The 21,260-nt window shown below is 57.9% G+C and overlaps 9 protein-coding genes across 9 annotated transcripts; 6 read left to right on the forward strand and 3 right to left on the reverse strand.

Moving 5' to 3' along the window:
• Positions 1-424: 424 nt before the first annotated feature.
• BKCO1_280005 (uncharacterized protein) lies at positions 425-1,034 on the forward strand (the record flags this gene model as incomplete). Its single annotated transcript, XM_020273699.1, has 2 exons — positions 425-718; positions 768-1,034. 2 exons carry the CDS (start codon positions 425-427, stop codon positions 1,032-1,034), a joined length of 561 nt encoding a protein of 186 aa, XP_020129985.1.
• Positions 1,035-1,752: 718 nt separating this feature from the next.
• Positions 1,753-3,102, forward strand: BKCO1_280006 (ras small monomeric; the record flags this gene model as incomplete). The annotated part of the gene is made up of 3 exons (XM_020273710.1): positions 1,753-2,217; positions 2,447-2,923; positions 2,977-3,102. 3 exons carry the CDS (start codon positions 1,753-1,755, stop codon positions 3,100-3,102), a joined length of 1,068 nt encoding a protein of 355 aa, XP_020129986.1.
• Positions 3,103-3,739: 637 nt separating this feature from the next.
• Positions 3,740-4,957, forward strand: BKCO1_280007 (pyridoxine 4-dehydrogenase; the record flags this gene model as incomplete). The annotated part of the gene is made up of 4 exons (XM_020273721.1): positions 3,740-3,919; positions 3,976-4,250; positions 4,310-4,714; positions 4,789-4,957. 4 exons carry the CDS (start codon positions 3,740-3,742, stop codon positions 4,955-4,957), a joined length of 1,029 nt encoding a protein of 342 aa, XP_020129896.1.
• Positions 4,958-5,288: 331 nt separating this feature from the next.
• BKCO1_280008 (c6 transcription) lies at positions 5,289-7,560 on the forward strand (the record flags this gene model as incomplete). Its single annotated transcript, XM_020273732.1, has 3 exons — positions 5,289-5,701; positions 5,748-5,775; positions 5,830-7,560. 3 exons carry the CDS (start codon positions 5,289-5,291, stop codon positions 7,558-7,560), a joined length of 2,172 nt encoding a protein of 723 aa, XP_020129919.1.
• A 495-nt stretch (positions 7,561-8,055) lies between these two features.
• Positions 8,056-9,952, forward strand: BKCO1_280009 (mfs aflatoxin efflux; the record flags this gene model as incomplete). The annotated part of the gene is made up of 5 exons (XM_020273743.1): positions 8,056-8,241; positions 8,328-8,588; positions 8,648-8,986; positions 9,039-9,219; positions 9,270-9,952. The coding sequence occupies 5 exons, from the start codon at positions 8,056-8,058 to the stop codon at positions 9,950-9,952; spliced, it is 1,650 nt and encodes a 549-aa protein (XP_020129920.1).
• A 129-nt stretch (positions 9,953-10,081) lies between these two features.
• BKCO1_2800010 (glucose-methanol-choline oxidoreductase) lies at positions 10,082-14,252 on the reverse strand (the record flags this gene model as incomplete). Its single annotated transcript, XM_020273636.1, has 8 exons — positions 10,082-12,030; positions 12,076-12,252; positions 12,306-12,803; positions 12,857-12,989; positions 13,044-13,465; positions 13,514-13,630; positions 13,681-13,842; positions 13,892-14,252. The coding sequence occupies 8 exons, from the start codon at positions 14,250-14,252 to the stop codon at positions 10,082-10,084; spliced, it is 3,819 nt and encodes a 1,272-aa protein (XP_020129947.1).
• Positions 14,253-15,852: 1,600 nt separating this feature from the next.
• BKCO1_2800011 (vanillyl alcohol oxidase) lies at positions 15,853-17,822 on the reverse strand (the record flags this gene model as incomplete). Its single annotated transcript, XM_020273647.1, has 6 exons — positions 15,853-15,954; positions 16,010-16,074; positions 16,130-17,120; positions 17,176-17,383; positions 17,441-17,533; positions 17,584-17,822. 6 exons carry the CDS (start codon positions 17,820-17,822, stop codon positions 15,853-15,855), a joined length of 1,698 nt encoding a protein of 565 aa, XP_020129948.1.
• Positions 17,823-18,053: 231 nt separating this feature from the next.
• On the forward strand, positions 18,054-19,280 carry BKCO1_2800012 (capsule polysaccharide biosynthesis protein; the record flags this gene model as incomplete). The annotated part of the gene is made up of 1 exon (XM_020273658.1): positions 18,054-19,280. The coding sequence occupies one exon, from the start codon at positions 18,054-18,056 to the stop codon at positions 19,278-19,280; it is 1,227 nt and encodes a 408-aa protein (XP_020129945.1).
• Positions 19,281-19,313: 33 nt separating this feature from the next.
• Positions 19,314-21,113, reverse strand: BKCO1_2800013 (amidase; the record flags this gene model as incomplete). Its single annotated transcript, XM_020273659.1, has 5 exons — positions 19,314-20,309; positions 20,372-20,637; positions 20,693-20,760; positions 20,815-20,936; positions 20,988-21,113. The coding sequence occupies 5 exons, from the start codon at positions 21,111-21,113 to the stop codon at positions 19,314-19,316; spliced, it is 1,578 nt and encodes a 525-aa protein (XP_020129946.1).
• Positions 21,114-21,260: the final 147 nt, after the last annotated feature.

Here is a 21,260-nt window from a genome sequence, read left to right on the forward strand (position 1 = left end):
GATCAATTGTCGGTGTATACCACTGAAGGGAAACCCCGCCGAAGGCGTGGCGTGAGCGCCTGGAGCCAACACCACCCTCGAGCTTTCCTGGCGGCGGGAAATCGGGTGCGAGCCACTTTTTGGGTGCTGGATGGAGAAACACGACGTGCGTGGCTAAACCAACAGCGGTAATTTCAGGGGTCTCACGTACCTTTTCGAAGTCATTTGGGGGCGGAAAAAACGGTGTTGGACACAGACACCAACACGAAGTGCTCGAGGAGTCTGGAGGGCCAAGGCGACCGTGAGGGCTCCGTCTAACGAGAGTATTAAAGAGCAGAAACATTCAGCCGTTTTTCCAGAATCATCAACACCGGCCTCCAGACATCAAAGTCAAAGACATCGTTACCAAAGCTTCGCTCGCAACACCTTGCTCCATTCAAACACGATGCGTTTCCAGGCCGCTCCCATCGCTTCTTTTGCCGTTGCTCTCGGAGCACTTGTCAATACCATCAGCGCCCTTCCCCTCGACGACACTACGGATCTGAGCGCGCCGGATCACAACAGCACTGCCATTGAGGCTCGCGCCGATGTCCTTCCCGAAGACTGCCAGTGGGCGCAATACTTCACCGGCACCATCGACTGCTACTACAAGTGGCAGAAGGGTGCCGATTGGCTCAACTGGATCGTTCAAATCACCCCGACCGGCCAGGACTCTGATGGTTGGTGCAAGGGCATCTCGGTATGTTTGTTATGATTGGATGGCGGACGAGGAGACTAACGGGTCAAAGGACAACATCAAGGGGACTTGCGGCAAGTCCGTTGACACCAAGGGCTGCAACACGAAGTGGGAGTGGAAGCAGATTACGAACCCTACAACGGGCGAAGCCGCCAACGCATACGGCATCGATATGAACTTCCACTACAGTTGGCCGTGGAACGAGGACACCCGCGACGCAGGCTGCATCGAGGATGCCATCAAAAAGGCTACCTGCGGTGCTTCTACCTCTTTCAAGCACGGTGGATGCTACAGGTGGGCCGACTACAACAGCAGCTAGGGCCGGGCATTCTAGGTAACTCGAGGAGGATACATCATGAGTCTCGTATAGACCCTGTTACAACTCGTTTACGTCTTGCTTTACATTGAAATCATAATTGCATTCTGCTTTTCCCACTCTTTGTCTTCAGCGCTCTGCATGACCGGGCTCTCGGTTGTCGATTTTGTTATATCCCACAGTGTCGTTGAAGAAAGTGTGAAACATCAAGCCACCGAGGCGAAGGTGGTCACGCAGTGTATATTTGCCACGGCTCGTTCGATCCGAGTCCCTCATAGCTTAGTTTCTTTCATCAATGGCACTGGCTTTGCTTTGGGTTTGAACAAAGACAACCGCTTTATGGTCATTTCATGCCATTGCCATGTATGGTTGACGATTTTACGCGCGCGTCCAAGCCAAACTTATGACGCCCAGAACTACGGCAGCGATTGTGCGTGGGAACTTTGGATGGTGTAGAAAAATCACGCACGGTCCCCGATCGTGCTCTAGATGTAGGTAGATTGAGGCCGACCGGCCCCCAAACCCAGGCACGGACGGGTCCCGTCTGGCCGATCATGAGTCCTCCCCTGCACGACACATTTGCCGACGACCGATCCTGCAGGATTCGAAGGCCTTGCTGGTCCGCGCCGCTCCGCGCAGCGGAACTCCGCCCCCGTCCCTCCACATTCACTTTCTCTTCCCCGCTCAAACAAAAAACGGTCTTCGCTCGCGGAACTCCACCATGTCGCTCATGGCGTACGCCACAAGCACTGGCACCGCCTCGGCAGCCGCCCCGCCTCCCCGGCGCAAGAGCTGTGGAGGCTGCGTCAAGGCCAAACGGCGCTGCGACCTGCAGCTCCCATGCTCGCGATGCGCCGAAAAGGGCCTGACGTGCGAGTACCTGTCCGCTGGTCCTTGGAGGCCAGATCAATCGCGCAATGCTGTTGCGGCCAATGAACTCGACCTTGCCGCACTGGATGCGATGGGGACGGATGGTTTCGGGAACATGGTACCTGGGCTCATGGACGCGTACGATTTGGATTTGGACATGAACCTCGGAGAAGGGCCTCCTCTGCTTCCCGGAAGTAATGCCCTTGACCAAATGGAACACCATCGCGAGAATTCCATCAACGGTCCAGAGTCCCAGTCGACTACAACCCGGGAGACGTTCACCCGCGCAGATTATGAAGACTTCTACGAATTAAGGGTTTGTGTACCCTTGCTTTGCGAGGCCTTCTTTGTCGATCACACCGCATGCTTATTCTCTTCCGTCCTCACTCGCCCGGCTCCTTAACCCTTTTCCTTCCATATCGCCGCCGCGAGAAGCTTCGCCAAGGCTGGAGAAGCTTATCCACATTCTAGGACAAGTCGCCGAAATAATCCGTCCCAGGCCTAGGATGGCAGGTACGAGTGCGTGCTGATTGTCTTGTCTGTAGGAAGAACTTGATCAAGGCAAATTGGGGAATCCAAATTCCGCCAGTGCATACATTATTGATATGGTGCGGAATTTCCCCAGAGACATGGCCTTGAGAATGAAGACGCCGTTTCTGCACCCACGGTTATACGAGGATGACATGCCCAAGGCTATCCTCGATGCCTTTACGGCTTCGTCGCTCTACACCAACAAGAATCCTGCAAACGAGGCTGCCGTATTCAAGGTGTTGGATGCAAACGCCACCAGCTTGATTCGGCAGCACAGGCCTGCTGAAACGAGACCAACACGGGAGCTCCTGATCATGACTCAAGCTCTACTCTTCTACCAGATTATACGCGTCTTCGACGGCGACATCCGGCAGCGCGGGCACGCAGAAAATGCAATGCCAGCCCTGAAGGAGATGACAATGCAGCTCGAACAACATCGAGACGAATATGCCAGCATCTCTTGTGCAGGCCCGGATCCACCTCGTTGGGATGTACGTGCCTCCCTGTCCCGCATTCATGCAGCATCATTGACTTCTGAGAGCAGTCTTGGCTACTTGACGAGTGCACAAGAAGAACGGTCCTCATGAGCTATTTCTTCCTCAGCAAATATCATCTCCTGAAACATGGAGACGGTGAGGCATTCCATCGTTTCCCCAAAGACATTTGCTGACGGGCTGACTATAAATGTATAGTCGCCGATATGGGCCCATGGGGGAGGGCACATGGTTGGACACTTTCCGCGCATCTGTGGGAGGCTTCATCGTCATTTGAGTTCACTCGGGCATGGAAGGAAAAGCCTCATTGGACAGTTTCCAATTGCTTCGTGAAAGAGGTGTTGCAGGGTGGAAAAGGCTCTGATGTGGACGATCTTGGGCGGATGTTTATCGTGTCGTATGACTGCGCCCCTTCATCCCCGCAACGCCATCTGACCGTAAGCAGGTACCTTGGGACCGATGCTGCCAAACGATGGTATTACGAAGGTGGATCGTCATTTGATTGAGCGTCAAAGCGCAACAGTGATTCGGGGAATACTTACTTGAGGCGCCAATCAGCTTTGGAAGTCATTCATCTGCTGGTTGTATCTAGTGTGAGTGTCGTGAGGCGGATTCCATCGGCGGACCTCCGGACGGAACTCCGCCAGGCTCCGCCATGCCCCATCATCAACACTTTCGCAACCAAGGACAGACATCCAAACGTATAAAGAGGGCGCCGGGAGGCCTGAGGGCTTTTTCACATCACCAAACCATCATTTCCTGCAGGCGACAATCCACCAGACGTTTCTGCAAGATTTACAACGAGCCTTCGAAATGTCTACCATCCCGACAAAGCCACTCGGCACCAACGGTCCTCTCGTGCCACGTCTGGGACTCGGACTGATGGGTTTGTCCATCGAGTCTGGAGAGCCCGCGCCCGATGAGGAGCGGTTTCAGTTCCTCGACCGCGCCGTGGAGCTCGGCGAGACGTTTTGGGACACGGCCAACGTCTATGTAATACACGTCTGGATTCCTCTTTGATGCAAGACTCGATCTGAAAACCAGGGCAGGGCGACTCGGAAGACCTCATCGGAAAGTGGTTCGAGCGGACGGGCAAACGAGACGAAATCTTCCTGGCTACCAAAGTCGGCGGCATCATCGAGGGCAAGCTCGGCTCGCCCGACGTCAAGTTCTTCCTCCGCAGCGACGCCGAGCACGTCAAGGCGGCGTGCCAGCGCAGCTTGGAGCGTCTCGGCACCGACTGCATCGACCTGTTCTACCTCCACCGCGTGGACGGCAAGACGCCCATCGAGCACACGGTGCAGGCCATGGCAGAGCTCAAAGCGTGCGGTATTCCCTAAACAATCACACAAGCAACACTCCACTGACGCCATGCTGCAACAGCGAAGGCAAGATCAGGCACATTGGCCTCTCGGAAGTCTCGGCCGCAACGCTCCGCCGGGCGCACGCGGTCCACCCCATCGCCGCGGTGCAGGTCGAATACAGCCCGGTGACGCTCGAGATCGAGGCCAACGGTCTCATGGCCGCGTGCCGCGAGCTCGGCGTAGCCATCGTCGCGTACTCGCCGCTCGGCAAAGGCCTCGTCACGGGCGTGTACCGCAGCACCAAGGACTTCGGCCCCGGCGACCGCCGCGCCATCTACCCGCGCTTTTCCGACGAGAACCTGCCCAAGAACCTGGTGCTGGCGGATACCATTCGCGGTGTTGCCGAGGCGAAAGGGTGCACGCCGGGCCAGTTGACGCTGGCGTGGCTGTGGGCGCAGGGGGACGACATTTTCCCGATTCCTGGGTGAGTAGGTTTCTGTGATGGATGAGAATGCTGCATGCGTCCGCGCGGGTGGCTGATCCTGACGGTGTTGACAGGACGAAGAAGATCAAGAACCTGGAGGAGAACGTGGGGTCCGTCGGGGTGGACATCACCCCGGCTGAGGTTGCCAAAATACGGAAGCTGGTTGATGAAGCCGAAGTCGTGGGGACGAGATACCCGACTGCGCTGATGGGGGTTTTGCTGGCTGACACGCCCGAGTTGTAGGCAAGCAAGTCTGAACGAATGGGACTCGAGAGGAGATGCCCTGTGGGGGGTAGTAGAGAATCGTAGGCTCTTCTGCCTTAGGCATTACAGAGATTTCCAACAATGCAGGTGGCCAAGAAGAGGAGTGATCTGAAACATTTGCGTTGTTGTTGTTGATGACAGGACAGGCAGCAGGCCTGCATCGCGAGGGATGCGCTTGGGATCCCATGACATCACAAGCGCACAGTAAGCTAGCTGGTTGGACGGAGGAATTGGTGGCCGGAGGATTGGCCGGACACTACAAAACCCCGACACAGCCCACTTTGGCCAGAACACTCTCCCTCATGCAACCATGTCGGCCGGGTGGCCCACGCCAGAGCAGGACAGCCCAATCAAGTCTCCCCCAACCTCCCAGTCACGCCAACCACAGCGCGTGCTTGCATGCGTGCTCTGTCAGCAGCGCAAGATCAAGTGCAACCGCAAGTTTCCCTGCTCCAATTGCATCCGGTCCAAGGCGTCGTGTGTGCCGGCCACCCTGAACCCGCACCGAAGAAAGCGTAGGTTCCCCGAACGGGAGCTGTTGGATCGTGTCAGCAAGTACGAGGACCTGCTCCGCCAGCACAATGTTGCATTCGAGCCGCTCCATCAGCAGGAGAATGCGTCTCCCAGCGTCGAGGGAACCAGCCATGCGGACGAGAAGATGGCCGAAGCTGCGGGCGTAGAGCAGTCGTCAACCCCTAAGCCCGAACAAGTATACGAGGCCAAGTATGTGCAAGAGACAAAGCTACTTCCAGATGGCTGACCTCTGCAGGAACTTCTGGCACACCATGAGCCAAGGGGTATTGTTCCCGGCATCTGGTTGAAGCTTCACTCCGCTGACTGACTGGCCACAGTTCCGGAACCCCGACAGTGACTGTGATTCCTCGCAGGATGATGTGCGTGAGGGCCTGGTGAGGACCGCGTGGGATACCTTGTACACAAACAAAGACCACCTCCTGCTGGGCTCCCGCAAGACCCCCGTCGACATCTCCACTCTGCACCCCGATCCGGTTCAGATATTCCGGCTCTGGCAGATCTATCTGGACAACGTCAACCCTTTGCTCAAAGTCACGCACGCTCCCAGCTTGCAAGGACGCATCATCGAAGCCGCCAGCAATGTTTCGCGCGCCAGCCCCGCCCTGGAGGCACTCATGTTCGGCATCTACTGCGTCTCTGTCCAAAGTCTGGCCGAGGACGACTGCCAGACCATGTTCGGCGCCTCAAAGGAGCATCTGCTGACGGCCCATCACTTCGGCTGCGAGCAAGCGCTGCTGAACTGCGGCTTTCTACGCACCGGGAGTCGCGACTGTCTGACCGCATTGTTCCTCTACCTTGTCTCGGTTGGCCCCAAGACCGACCCGCGATCGCTCTCTTCAATGCTTGGCGTGGCGGTCCGGATCGCCCAACGCATGAACATCGACAGCGAGTCGGCCAATGCCAGGTGCGCTCCCCTCGAGGCAGAGACGCGCCGCAGGCTTTGGTGGGCCCTCGTCCTCTTCGACACCCGCATAGGCGAGCTGGCCAATTACAAATCCGTGACTCTGGCGCCGACCTGGGACTGCAAGGCCCCTCTCAACGTGAACGACTCGGATCTCTGGGCCGAGATGAGGGCGCCGCCGCTTCCTCAGGCACAATGCACCGACTCCGTCTTTGCCGTAGTGCGTAGTGAGCTGGGCGAGTACCTCCGCCACGCTGCTGTTCACCTTGACTTCACCACCCCGGCTTTGAAGCCCAGTGCCAACGACGCCGAAACCGAGGGCGGTCTGGACGGCCTCGAGCGGAGAATCAACGACAAGTACCTCCGTTTCTGCGACCCCGAAAACCCCCTCCACTACATGACCATCTGGACCGCCCGATCGTTCCTCGTCCGATACCGGCTCGTCGAGCACAACTCGAGCCACTCGACTTCTTCGGCGCAGCTGACCGAGGCACAACGCAACGCCGCCCTCTCCTACGCCCTCGCCATGCTCGACTCCGACACCAACATCATGACCTCCCCGCTTACCAAGGGCTACCGCTGGCTCTTCCAGTTCCACTTCCCCTTCCCCGCATACGTCCACATCGTCCAGGAACTCAAGCGACGGCCCGGTTGCGAGCTCGCCGACCACGCGTGGCACGTCATGAGCGCCCACTTCGACTCGCGCTTCTCCTTCTCCCCCATGGCGGCCGAGGAGAACCCTTTGTTCGACGTCTTCGCCGGCATGGTCTTGCAGGCGTGGGAGCCACGCGAGGCGGCGCTGAGGGAATCTCAATCCGGGCAGCAGCCGGTGCCGACACCGCCGAGGATCGTCGAGTGCTTCAGGCAGAAGATGGCGGAAAGGGCGAACAAGGTGGTGCCAGATGTGGAGCAGACGCGCAACCAGGCTTCGGACATGGACATGGGTGGCTTGATGCCCACCGGCTTTGGTGGCCACGGCGGGCTGCTTTACGGTATGGAAGGGCAAGGTGGTTTTGCGGAAATGGGGCTGGGCGGTTTCAGCAACCCCGGCCTGCCTGGACAGCTCCCGTTGGATATGGGTATGAATCTCAACCAGTTGAACTGGGCTGCCATGGATTGGGGGTTTGGTAATCACCGCGGGATGTGAGAGCGAGGCTGGCGGAGCTTAAGATTTGGAACTGCGTGGGTGCCGCTCAGATGCTCGCAGGTACACGCACGCATCGTTCATCAAGGCTGTATTCCTTAATTGGCTTGTTCTTTTGTTCTTTGGAAGAAATTATGGCTATGACCGGAGGACCCTGCTTTATCGAGTCACGGCAGACGATGCGAACTATTGCAGCCACAGCATGTAGCTGACACATGCGCGATGACAATAAGTCCCGAATGTAGATGGTGTTCATACCGTCGGGATGCGCCTCGGGGGTTTGAAATCCCCGGCCCAGGAATCCGCCCCCACTAACCCTCTCGGGCTCTACTAAACCCCGACGGACTACAGTTTCCCAACTCCTGCCCCATGCACTTAAAAGATTGTGGTTCCTCGCTCACTTCTAGTTCTCAAAGGCACCGTTACCATCGCGCTTCATTTTGAAGAAGCTATTGTTTCATCCAAGGTTCCAGCGGAGCAACGAGCACCACAATCGCCATGGAGTCTCGACAGCTTTCGTCCTCACAAAAGGCTGAATCGGATTCGGACACTGAACATTCGAGGGAAAACTCCCAGGATGTCTCGGCTACCCCCGACGCGCCCCAAAAGGACAACACATACCAGCAGCAATCAGCCACCAAAACCGTCCTGCTCCTCGTCTCGGTCTTTCTGAGCATCTTCCTCGTTGCGCTGGACCGACTCATCATATCAACGGCATGAATACTCTCAGTATAATGCTGCAAGCTCATGTGCTGACAGATTCTGGGCAGGCCATCCCCGAAATCACAAATGAATTCCATTCTCTCCCGGACGTCGGATGGTACGGGAGCGCGTACACGCTGACGTGCTGTTCGTTCCAACTGTTGTTTGGAAAGCTCTACACGCTCTACAGCGTCAAAGGCGTCATGCTCACGAGCGTTGTTGTGTTCGAACTCGGCTCTGTTATCTGTGGAGCCGCGCCTTCGTCGGCTGCCTTCATCGTCGGAAGAGCAATCGCAGGTGTTGGCGCCGCCGGAATCTTTGCTGGATGCGTAAGTCTGCCATGCCCGTCTTCTTCGCCCGCCGTCAAGTAACGTGGATACTGCTCCAGATTGTGAGCATGGTGTATGCTGTTCCCCTCGAAAAACGCCCGCAACTGCAAGGCATGTTCGGCGCCCTCTTTGGCATTGCTTCAATCGTAGGCCCGTTGATTGGCGGCGCCTTCACCTCTAGTGCGGCAACCTGGAGGTGGTGCTTTTACATCAACCTGCCCTTCGGCGCTGTATCCATGGTCGTCATTGCTCTGTGCCTCAAGGTCCCGGACAGAGACACGACCAAACTTCCCTGGACGCAGAAGCTGGCACAACTCGATGTCATTGGCACCTCGGTTCTGATTCCTGGCGTCGTTTGCTTACTACTGGCGCTCCAGTGGGGAGGCAGTACATATGCTGTGAGTCTTAAGGAACGCAGTCTCAACTATCGTTTTTACTGACAGTCTCCAGTGGAGCAATGGGCGTATCGTAGCCCTGTTGACCCTTGGAGGGGTTTTGCTTGTGGTTTTTGCCGCTGTTCAGGTGTTGCTACCCAAAACAGCAACGATTCCTCCGCGCATATTCAAGCAACGCAGCATCATTGCTGGCTGCGGGGTCACTGTTTGCGTCGGCTCATCACAATACATATGCGGTATGATCGCCACACATACGTCTGTACTCTTTCACTGACTTTGTCCACAGTGTACTTCCTCCCGGTTTGGTTCCAGTCCATCAAGGGCTCGTCCGCCGTACAATCCGGAATCCAACTCTTGCCTCTTCTGTTAGCGATGGTGCTCGCATCGATTCTGGGCGGCTTCACTACCACCAAGATCGGCTACTACACGCCTCTCGCCATCGTCGGCTCGTGCATCATGGCCGTCGGGGCCGGCCTCCTGACGACGCTCCAGGTCGGCACCGGCGAGGGCAACTGGATCGGCTACCAGATCTTGTATGGCTTCGGCATGGGCCTGTGCTTCCAAGCACCGAACCTCGCCGCCCAGACGGTGCTCCCGGTCAAAGACGTGCCCGTCGGGACGTCATTGATGGTTTTCAGCCAGTTGCTGGGCGCCGCCATCTTCGTTTCCGTCGGCCAAAACGTCCTGGATAATCAGCTGGTGAGCCGTCTTTCTGGCTTGCCGGGCTTTGACCCGAAGATTGTCACTGAGGGCGGCGCCACCGAGCTGCTTACCGCACTGCCTGCCAACATGCGAGAGACGGGACTCGTAGCCTATAACGAGGCGTTGCGGAATGTTTTCCAGATCGGTTTGATCTTGTCGTGTCTTACAGTCCTTGGTACTGCGGCACTGGAGTGGAAAAGCGTTTTGAAGAAGGCGGAGGAGAATCGGAGGGCTGAGGCTGACGGAAAAGCTGCAGAGAAGGTGTAATGATAGGCATTCTTTATGAGATAAAGTGTGGCCATACTCTTTTATTTGATGACAAGTTTAGCTTTTAGAATAGGATTTTATGCATGAAAGAAGATGAAGGTATATTCCATCTTTGACCGTTCCTTGGCCTCACAGACTACTGATGTGGTCCCCTATCACGGGAAACACGTCTCTTACCGAATTCTTCCCCATCCACGTATCCAAATGCCCATAGCCTTGAACGACCCTCCTCTGATACAAATCCGGACCGAACCGCCGCCTCAACACGTCATAAGTGATGAAGGTGCTCTCCGGGTCAAACACCACGTTCGCCCCACCACTAACGAACAGGATGGGCAAGCCCCTCAACCGCTCGAGCCCCTCGTCGGTGGCGACCGTATCCTTCCCCTCCCCATCCAGCACCCGGCCCGCCCTGCCCATCGCCATCGTCTGCCTCAGCATACGCATATGCACGCCCCCCAACACATTCGCCAGCCCATCATGCGTCTCCTTGTTCAAGTTCGCATGCTCCCAGCAGCGGCCGTACGTCAGGCTGAAGCGATGGCACACGGCGCTGCGGCACACCTCGGCCCTGCGCTCGACGGGATAGAACCGCAGCGCCTGGTCGATCAGGCGCTGCACGACGACCCGCCCTTCCTTCCCGCCAGCCCGCCCGGCTTCTTCCTCCCTGTCCTCCTCCTCCGCCGTCATGGGGAACCACTGGCTCCCCGCAACGCCCGCGTACGCCTCGGGCAGCCACGGACTGCCCGCCTTGAGCGCGTTCCACTTGCCAAACACGAGGTGCGCGAAGACCTGGGTGCAGGTGAGGCCGGCGAGCCAGGCGGCGGGGATGGTGCCGTCGAGGAGGCCGATGGCGGTGGCGACGGCGCCCATGCAGTGCGCGACGACGTAGATGGTGCGTTTCTGCTGCCCCTGTTGCTGCTGTTCGGCGCGTAGGTGCTGCAGCGCGGCGAGGACGTCCAGGCGGGCTTCGTGGCAGGTGCCGCCGCGGGCGGAGACGGGGGTGGCGGCGAAGCGGTGCGAGAGGACGGAGACGGCGTGCCCGCGCGCGGTGAGGTAGTCGACGGCGTTGGTGGGCACCGTGGGCAGCGCGAAGATCTCGTGCGATACCGAGGCGCCGGGGATCATGAGGATGTGGTGTTTTTGCGTGGGCGGGGCCGTGGTCGCGGCCCAGGTGCGGAGCGTGCTGGGCACGCCGTCGGCGGCGGTGAGTTGGATGGTGCTGATGGGCGCGGGCTTGGGGGGCAGGGAGCCGTCGGGGATGATGTCCGCCTTGGGTGGGGAGAGTTGGAGTTTGCCGAGAGGCCCGAGGTAGAAGGATGCGGTGTTTTGGGCGAAGTTTCCGACAAAGTCGGCGACGGTTGAGGCGCGGTCGAGGAGGTTGTTGCCGTTGGGGAGGGTGGACTGCAGCGTCTTTAGCTCCGAGGTGAAGTTTCGCCATGGTATGCGCAGGATTCCTTTGCCAGCGAGGAGTCCGTCAGTGTTGGTGATTGTGGTTCGGAGTACCGTCGTAGCTCTCCAAGTCGAAGTGACAGAGAAGGCCATCTCCGGGGTGAGGTCTTTCTTTCCATGCATATGATATGCCATGCCGTCGGTGCTCTGCAGAGTCAGACTGTAGACCAGATTGCTTCCTTCGGAAACAGATTTATCTGCAGAAAAGAATTCCACTCTGCCTCTTACTAGAAGAGGGTCTTTTGATAGAGCTCTGCAAGAAAGCGTCCCGGTAGCCACGGCATCTTGGTTCCTTCTTCTCGGAGACGAAACACTCAGATACAACAACCCCGAGCTTGAGGAGCTTTTCGCGGTCTCTTCAGCACTGGCAAAATCATCGAGATCATTGCCGACGTGGATGTGGCCCTCCATAATCTCAGTGAACTGTACTCCACCCGTGGCTGCCGTTATCTGCATCACCTTGTGGGCTCGGGCGAGGTCAGGAGGAGAGGGAAATGACCTGGCAGGGCTTCCAAATAGATCCAGTCTACCATTCTTAGTCCAATTGATGCGCAAGCCTCTTTGGCGCGCGATTAGGTCTACCGAGCGCTCGGTAAGGGCGGTGATGGTAGCGAACGGGTTAACACCTGGAACATCAGCATACAACTTTCATCATGGGGCACGTTTCTTACCAAGAGAAGTTGGGATCACGGCTCCGTCGACACAGACGAGGCCTTTGTGAACTTCTGAGCCTTCACCACTGAACACTTGACCGAGATGGTTGGTAGCACCACGTCTGCCGGTACCGTCGGAGCTCATGACTACACCACCCAGAGGATGGACAGTGATCTGTTCTTGTTGGTTGAATGCTGTTCTCGCTCATTAGTTTCAGCACTTCGGGGGAGGGTTCCGTCTCTCATACCAGCATGGAAAGGGGTATTGACAAGGGTGCCGCCGATGGCATGGGTTGCTTTTGCCAGGACGCCATTTAGCTTCTTTACGTGCTCTGTGCGCCCGACGCCCAGGAATTGTAAACGGGGCTTGTCGTTTTCGAGCGACAGAATCGCTTCGTTGCTGTCGTGAGACATGATGAGGTAGACTTGGGTCCTGTTGACAGATCCACCTTTGGAATACGGACCAAGAAACCTGGCCTCAGCCCTTGACATCAGGTGCTGGAGTTGGTCTTTCGCATTCGACCTCTCCGGTTGCTGCTTGCCTGGTAGCAATTCCAGCATGGATTGTATCAGAGGGGCAAGAGCTTCTGGGATGGCACCTTCCTGCATGATATAAGCATCCAAGACATTGGGAGAGCTAATGGCGTCGCGGTTGTCAATGATTCCGGTTATCGTCGGGCCGGATGGTGGGTCCGTCGTGGGCTTCGCTCGGCCGATACCGTTGACAACCTCATCTGTATCGTATCCTTCATAGCGTTAGTTTTCATGAAATTGAGCACGTTAGAACAGGTTGATTTACCAAAGGATAAGATATCGCCATTGCCAGACAGCTTTTGACCTACCATAGGCGATAGCTCCAAGCCATGGGCCCGAGAACGGAGAAGGATCTCTGTGGTTCCCAAAGAGCCAGCCCCAAGAAAACAAAGCTCTTTCTGGAAGACGGGTCAGCAGTCATTCTGGAGAGGTGATGGGTGGTCAATGCTTACGGCTCGTACCCACATCAAGCTTCTGTGGAAATGATCTCCAAACTTCTCCCTTCCCGCCCCATGCCAGGCGAAGAAGATAACGTAGCCATCGCCTGTTGCATCTCGGCTGATGTGGCGTACTTCACACTCGCAAAACATTTCTGCTCCCCAGTTCCAGGCGTCGGGAATGTAGTTCATCAAGACAGAATTCTTGGAGCCATCGTTCACCCCGGTACAATCTTGCCCGCTACATGTGGAGGCCTTCATCTGAACACCGGCGTGGTTCAACCCCTCCTGGAAGAAGGTGGTCTGTGGTGCGCGGTAGAAGTTTTGCTTTTGCCCCAAGGCCTCAGCCTGCTTCTCAAGCACCGAGAGCTTTTTCGGCGTGGGAAGATCTTCTGGATAGGCAGTTGGTTGTAGCATCTCTGCAGCGCGAGTGTAATCTGAGAATCGGTCAATGCATGTCTGAGCTGAGAGCCGACTACACTCACAAGGTTCGAGAGCGCTCGGGTCGGTTCGGAGTTCGGATGGCCATGCACCAAGTGCCAAGGTGCGTTTGTCACACTCCAGGTAAACATTTGCGTTGATGAGAGACGTTCCACCAAGACCTATACCATCAGCATCAAACAAGCTTGAGAGAAGCGGAAGTGTTACGCACCTTTCCCAACGAAGGCGTTTTGGCCGTGGCCCAGGACCAAATTGTACATGCCCGTGGAGCTTCCAGCAGCAACACTCTTGCACGATGCCGTTGCTCTGCCAGTACTGCCAGAGATGTGGAACTCTGGCAGCACCTCCATGAGGGTGCTCGGATATTCGCCAGCTACTGATGGTCAGTGTTGCAATGTGAAGCTGATATCCGAGGTACGCACGCCATTTCTCCTTTCCCATCTCTAGCACTGCAACGCTCTTCCCTGCCCTTGCCATCCGACTGGCCGCAACACCTCCGCCGTAGCCGGATCCGATGACGACAACATCGTACTCTGAGCGCATCAAATGCACGGATCTGCTTAGCCGGGGATGTTTGGGTTTTGACGCAGAGATTCTCCTTGCATCGTGATCGGTCTTATCCGAGGCACGAGGCCTGGGCTTTGCGGCGTCTGTTGCTGATGTGGCTATTTTCTCGGTGAAGACGGAAATGGATTCGAAAGCTTTGGGAACTCCGGCCGTTGTCGAAAATTTGTTGTCTCCCAGTCGGTCAAACCAACCACCCAAGTCGGAAAATAGCGCCATGGTGTGTGAGTTCCTCGGAAGTGTGCTACGCAAGAAAGTCCAAGAAGTCACTTCTGTGAGCCATGCTATATAAAGTGGAATTTTCCGTTATCAAGAGCTCTCAGCAGCAACGAAGATTTCAATGGGCGCAGACGTGGCGCCAACTTGTGGACATGAAGAGAGCATGTGGCCATTCGTTGTCAAGTTGATCACAAGGAGGATTTCAGCTCTCATGCAGTACCAGATATGGCCCGGTACGTGTCGGGCCATATCTCACTACATGAAAACCGGAGCACCGCCGTTATTGAGCTTCAGACGCGGAAGGGCGAACGCTTTGGGGTTAGTGATGCTACCAAATCGGCATGGCGGCCACGTACGCTCTTGCTGCGTGGCTGAGAAGCATTCTGTGCGGGCCGAAAATGGTAAGCGAAATCAAAAGTGGCTGGATCGAGACGCAAAGAGGCAGAGGTGTGTCGAGCTGATGGGGGGGCGAGGACGGCCCTACCCGACGCGCATCGGCCTACCGTTGAGCCCGGAGAAAACGCCATCAACCGGAGCGGCCGAGATCGCAGCCTCTTCTACCTTGTGAACGGAAAACTCCAACGTCCGGACAGAGAACCAGACTCGCCCCTGATGGTGCATCTGTTCGAGACCGTTGCATACATGTAGAGCACCTCGGACGCTTTGTCCCAGAATTTCTATAATCGCCCCCACGAAAAGTTTCAAAACAAGCGCTTATCTATTGCTGGGCAACTACCTATCAAGATATTCTTATCTCAAAAAAGCCGTCCGCTTACCCTGTCCCTTGCAAAACCAGTAACTGCAGCTTCTTCACACGACCAGCTCACCCCCGAAGAAGCTTACGTTGGCAGCCTCACAGCCCTAGTCTACTGGCCCATCCGGAATACCAACCTGCATTTGCACCTGCATTTGCAACTGCATCAATACCTGCATTGACACCGCCCCGACGTGCGCGCGCGTCCAATACCCACACTGCAGAAGAATGACTGGTCGAGATCTGCCAACGATTTCTCCGAAAACCCATGCCACCAGGCCCACGGGATAAGCAGCTGCACGTGTCCGAAACGTCCCGGATTCCTTGCTCGAGCCGAAGGAAGTCACTTCACTCCGGCAGCGGCAACTCTACAGTACCTCAAGACCTCCGACGAACGCATCGGCGTCACGTGTGCGTATGCATTGCTCATGGGCTGCTGTCTCACGGGATAGGCAGACCGCAACGCCCTGCCCCCACACTTAATCGCCGAATGGAGTAAGCACGGCATCGTGGCAGTGACATTGGGATGATTGGGGGCCAAGTGTTCCGACGTTGTTTGGCTACCGAAAACAAAATGGGGGGACGGGATCATCGCCGGGGGAACATATATTTCGATAGTCTGACGGGAAGCAAACTACATCGAGCAAAAAGGATGCGGTTTACTCGAAACCCCTACGGTGGTTTTTCTTTTGTCTATTGGCAGGAGACCACCCCTGGCCTGCTGACGGCAGCGGGAGGGCAACGACGCCATCGCAGGCCAATCGGATACGTTGGAAGTCTGATGGGAAATAGAACCCCCGGTGTAGGAGGGCAAATCAGATGAAGGAGTTGTGGATAGAACGCTGTTCACTCGTCTTGCGCCCCTGCCTTTTGTCTCTCGTCGCGATATCCCTTTGGCCAGATACCGGACTTTCCGGGTGACAGGATGCCGTTGGGATCGAGCGCGTCCTGCATGCACGTATCAGCTCTCGTCATCCAATAACAACAAAAGCAATTAACACACCTTCAAGGTCTCGACAAACCGTCTGTAAGCATTGCCGTTGAAATCGTACGAGTCTTGAACAGCGTCTACCAGGCCGCGTGAGATATTTTCACTACTGCATCTTTTCACGATCAGACTTACCCATGTAGTCGAGATGGGTGCGATACTTCGCAAACCCGTACTCACGCGCCTTGTCAGCCAGAGCATGCCAGAGCGCATCCGCAGCGACCACGTGCTCGGGATTGGTGCGGTCGAAGAGAAGCATGTGGACGAAGACGGCGTGGCTCCGAAAGGCGTGGACGCACAGGAAACTGTCGAAGCCGAAGCTGCGGCACAGGACGACGGCGTCGCGGTACCAGCGCAGCGCCAGGGCGCCGTCGTACGGCAGGATGGGCGAGAAGTCGACGTGGCCGCCGTGGCCGCCCGGCGCGGTGTTGTAGTTGAGCGTGGACGCGAACTTGATGGTCGGGACGCCGGCGTTCATCGGCTGCCACTCGTCCGGGATGGATGCCGCGTCGACGCGGGAGCCGGGGCCGGAGCCCTCGAAGAGCCGGTGCGTCAGACGTGCTGTGCTTGGGTTTGCTAGGCGCGCCAGGGCGGCCTCGGTGGCTGCCAGCCGCGCTTCGATGGCCGCCTTGGTGCCGTAGAAGCTGAACCACGCCTTCCAGTAGTGCCAGCCGTGCTTTGCTATCAGGTCGGCCACGAGCGCGTCTGGCAGCGCGCCGGGGCCCTGGTACACGGCGTGGCGGGGGCCCAGCTGGCTGATTCTTCGGGAGACGTCGTAGATGGAGGGGTCGTTCTGGAGCACGTCGTCCCGCCGCAGCTGCCCCAAGACCTCGATCAAAGAGCCAAGGTCGTCCAGCTCGGGCATTTCGAGACTGACAGCCATTGTGGCCTCAGGCTGGGACTGGAGCCGTATGCCGAGCTTGGTGACCACGCCGAGGTTGCTCTGCAGGAACAAGCCGTCCACCTGCGGGCCGAACTGTGACTTGCAGGCAAAGGCGCTGGGGGAGCCATCGACAGCCCACTGGCCGGTGCGGACGATGTCGCCATCTGGTAGCACGACCTCCATTCCGCAGATGTGGTTGTGATGGTCACCGAGCGCCGTGTAGCCAAACCCGCGGTCCAACGTCTGCGAGGCACAGCATTAGTCAAGATAGCGAGGGTTGATGTTGAGGTCATCGCACGTTGCCCAGAACGCTGCCCCATGCGATGGCCGGTACGCTCGGCCAGACGGCGAGCTTTGCCGCACGGCAGTGGTTGTATAGGTCAAGGAACGTCACTCCGGGCTCGACGACCGCGTGCGAGCTTCTTTCGTTGACCTCCAGGATGCAGTCCATGCGATGCAGCGATAGGACGACAGACCCCGCCACACGGGGCGATGGTCCGCCATATCTTCGTCATCATTAGCCGTCGGTGAAAGAGCTTGGTTATACATGTGTGTGCGCCTACCCAAGGTTCTTCCCTCTCGAAACCGTCCACAACGGGAAGTGCCTGGCATTGGCTAGCGCCAGGACCCGGGTGATCTCCTCAACCGACTTCGGACTGCGGCCATCGGGTCAGCATCGATGCCACACAACCCGTTCTTGACGCACCAGACGGCTGCGGACGGAAACTTGTCCTGGTGGAAGGCGAACGGGTCAGAGAAGTGCAGCAGACTCTGGCCCGTATGGATGTTGGCTTCTCCGACGATAGATTTCAATTCCCGGATTACGTCACTGAACTGCGCTTCCGACAGTCCTGGGGGTAAACACGGCGCGGGCACCGATCGGGCCTGAAGAAAGACGTCGAGATGCGCCTGCTGTACATCGTCATCTTGGTACAGTCTCACCATGGCGGATCGGGGCAGTGCCGCAATAAACGCAACATCCGCGACCGGTATATTTATACAAATCAAAGAGAGATGTCCTGCAACCAGAAGGCAGATGGCGAGGGGGCATGATTAGCGTGTAATAAGGAATGTGTGAACACGAAAAATAGCCAGGTTTAATAAGGCCGTCCGCATGCACTCTGTCACCAACCTACACGTCCAACAAACCAACCCCCCAAACTCCGCCCCCTCACCATGCACATTCCCATCCCGGATCGCAGCCCAAACGCCCGGAATGGCGACGCCGACCCCCCCAGGACGCCGACCGACGACGAGATATCCCGGCAGCTGCTCGCGTACGCCGCGCCCACCGACAGCACCAAGAACGTGTGGGCATTCTGGCACTCGGGCTACGCGTCGATGCCGGCGTGGTGTCGGCGCAACGTCATCAACTGGGTGCGGCGGCTGGGGCCGACCTGGACGGTGCGGGTGCTCGACAGCATTCCGGGCTCGCCCACCAACGCCTCGCGCTTCGTCGGGCCCGACTTGCTCCCGCGGGGGGCGTTCGCGGCGGCGACCACGCCCTCGGGAAGCAAGCATGCCGGCGTGCATGCCGGCGACGCGGTGCGGCTGCCGCTGCTGCAGCTGTACGGCGGGGCGTGGATGGACGTGGGCACGATCCTGATCCGGCACCTGGACGACGTGTGGGACGTGCTGGACGACGCGTCGACGCCGTACGAGCTGGCGGCCATGACGATGCCGCTGCGGGGCAGGGGCGAGGCGGAGACGGCGATGAACGGCTTCCTGGTCGTCGCGCGCCGGGCCAACGCCTTCGTCACGCGCTGGCACCGCATCTACCTTGGATTGTGGGCCGACGGCGACGCGGCCGACGCCACTGGCTTCCACCGTCACCGGCTGCTGCGCCATCTGCTGCTGTACACGCCTTCGCGTCTCTTCGCCGTCTCGCCCGAGGCCTTTACCGACTACGTGGCCCACATGCTGTGTGCGGAGCGGCTGCGGGACCTGCGGTGTCGTGATGATGGCTTCGATGGCCGCCGCTACTATGAGAACAATGTCTTCCTGCTGCCGAGCTTCCGGGAGATGTTTCGGCTGCAGGAATGGTCGGGCTGGGACGGGGAAAAGGAGTTCGACGTCCTTTCTACACGCTTGGATGATGTCGCAAACCCCCGAGTGACAAGCCATGCGCGAGACCTCGCACATGACCTGCTCGAGAACTCAGTCGTGATCAAGCTTTCTCACGGGCCCAAGGGAGGATCCGCGACAACCTGGCTTGCGGATCTCTGGGATGATCCACGCCACTGCCATGCCGATGACGAGCCGGGAACGTTGGCGGCGTACTTGAGGGAAAGCATTCTCAGCTATGACCATAAACGACGCTTGGTCCCCGCCAAAGTCGGGACTCTCGAGGCACCCGTGCGGGAGGCTGGGTTGCTGGAGCCATGCGGAACTGTGGTTGGGTGATACTTGGCAAAAGATCTATGTAATGATAGCAACTCAGCCTCGTAAATCCGTCTGCGGCGCTACGTGGTGCACCAGTGTCCCCCGCACACGCGTCATCTGTTCAAACGCATAAGCGATTTCTATTAGGTTCTCCTCGCTCAATTTCGACCCGAGAAAGCTGATGCCGAAGGGGATCCCCGGCGCCAGCTCAACCTCATCCCAGCCTGGCTGACGCTTCACAGGCACGTCGTCCGGCGCGGCCCCCAGCGGGACGCTGACGATGGGCGTGCCAACCAGCGCTGCGACGTTGAAGGACACTTCGGCGGGCAAGACCAGGGCGTCGAGCTGGTGACGCTGCAAGGCTCCCTCGACCCCTCCCGGGCCGCCGAGGTAAAGGTTCTCGGCGTACATTGCGTCGAACTCGGCCGAACTGTTGCTTATTGGGCGCTCCAGCGCCGTGTCCCAGTTGCGAGTATCGCGAATGGGGAACTCCTCCTGCGGGCAAGCCCGCGTAAAGCGACGGAGATGTTCCAGAGAGTGGATTCCCTGTGGATTGTGCTCCAGTTGGACGAGGTACTGCGGCAGGTTGACGGCAAAGTCAGCGCGGGTGACGGGGTTGTATTCTCGTGCCATGACGCGACTGAAGGCCGTGAAGTCGGCGCGGTCGACGACAACAGCCCCGCCTTCCTGGATCACCGCAATGGCTTTGTCAAATGCATCCATGACATGAGAGAGCTGATCAGAGGACTGGTCGATTACGTTCCGGGGAATGCCAATGCGTTTCCCTTGAAGCCCGTGCGGCTTGCATGCTGCCACATAATCCGGGGGGTTACCTGGATACGGGGATGCGGAGGTGTAGTCATCATGGGGATCCTTGCCTACGATGGTTTGCAACAGCCTGGCTGCATCTTTGACACTCCGAGCAATCGGCCCAACCGTGTCTTGATGCTCGCTCACGGGAACGACCAAGCGCCGAGATGTAAGCCCAACAGTCGGTTTGATTCCGACGACGTTGTTGCGGCTGCACGGGTTGACTATGCTTCCTGAAGTCTGGCACGCACATGGCATCAGCCAGAACCCCCCACATGTGGCTAGCAAGTGATGAAGCTCACCTCCGTTCCCAGCGTAGCCCACGCAAGGCCAAGGTCAGCCGCCACTGCACTGCCGCCGGAGCTTCCTCCGGGGCACTGTCTTGGACAGTAGGCGCCATAGGCCTGGCCGGAAACAGCATTCCAACCGTGTGATGAGTTGCTGGCACGGAACATGGACCACTCGGTGAGGCTCGTTTTGCCCAGGATGATGAGGCCGGCGGCTCTGAGCTTGGCGGCGACGGTCGAGTCGGCAGAGGGGGTCGCGTCGCGCAGCGCCCACGAGCCGGCTTGGGTCCAAGTCAACCAGCGAAACACGCTTAACACCATCAACAATGAACTGACCGTCCGTCTGCATGCGGTCCCGTGTGCCGATGTTTCCCTTGAGCAGGACTGGAATGCCATGCAAAGGCCTGGCTTCGTCAGCCAGACGAAGGCAATGGGGCGTTTTCGGGCGTGTGCTCTACCCCCGCAGACGTCCTCGAGCCCGCTCCACGTCAAGGCTTGCTGCGATGAGCCAGGCGTCTGGGTTGATCTCCATGACAACGCGAAGGGCCGCATTGACTTGGCCGATCCTGTCGACGTAGGCCTGCCGCAAAAGTCAGCCATGCCGCATGCTGCGATATTGGAGGGCTCAGACATGGACCAGATCGACGCTGCTAAAGCGATTCTCGGCCAGGCCTTGGACTAGATCTTCGGCTGTGGCCTCTGCCAGACAACAGAGCTCAGACCCTGTGGCACGATGGGTGACGGTGACGGTTGCCATGGGCTCTGCACAGGGGGATGCAGGAGATGGGTGCAATGCAGCTTAACCTATAGAGATCAGCGCGGCTTTGTATATTGCGACTGCCAAGGATGGATGATGAGCGATACCACAGTAGGCAACGGAACGAATTGACTTTGAAGAGCTGAA

Source organism: Diplodia corticola (assembly GCF_001883845.1).
Source record: "Diplodia corticola strain CBS 112549 chromosome Unknown scaffold28, whole genome shotgun sequence".
In the NCBI taxonomy this organism is placed as follows: Eukaryota; Fungi; Ascomycota; class Dothideomycetes; order Botryosphaeriales; family Botryosphaeriaceae; genus Diplodia; species Diplodia corticola.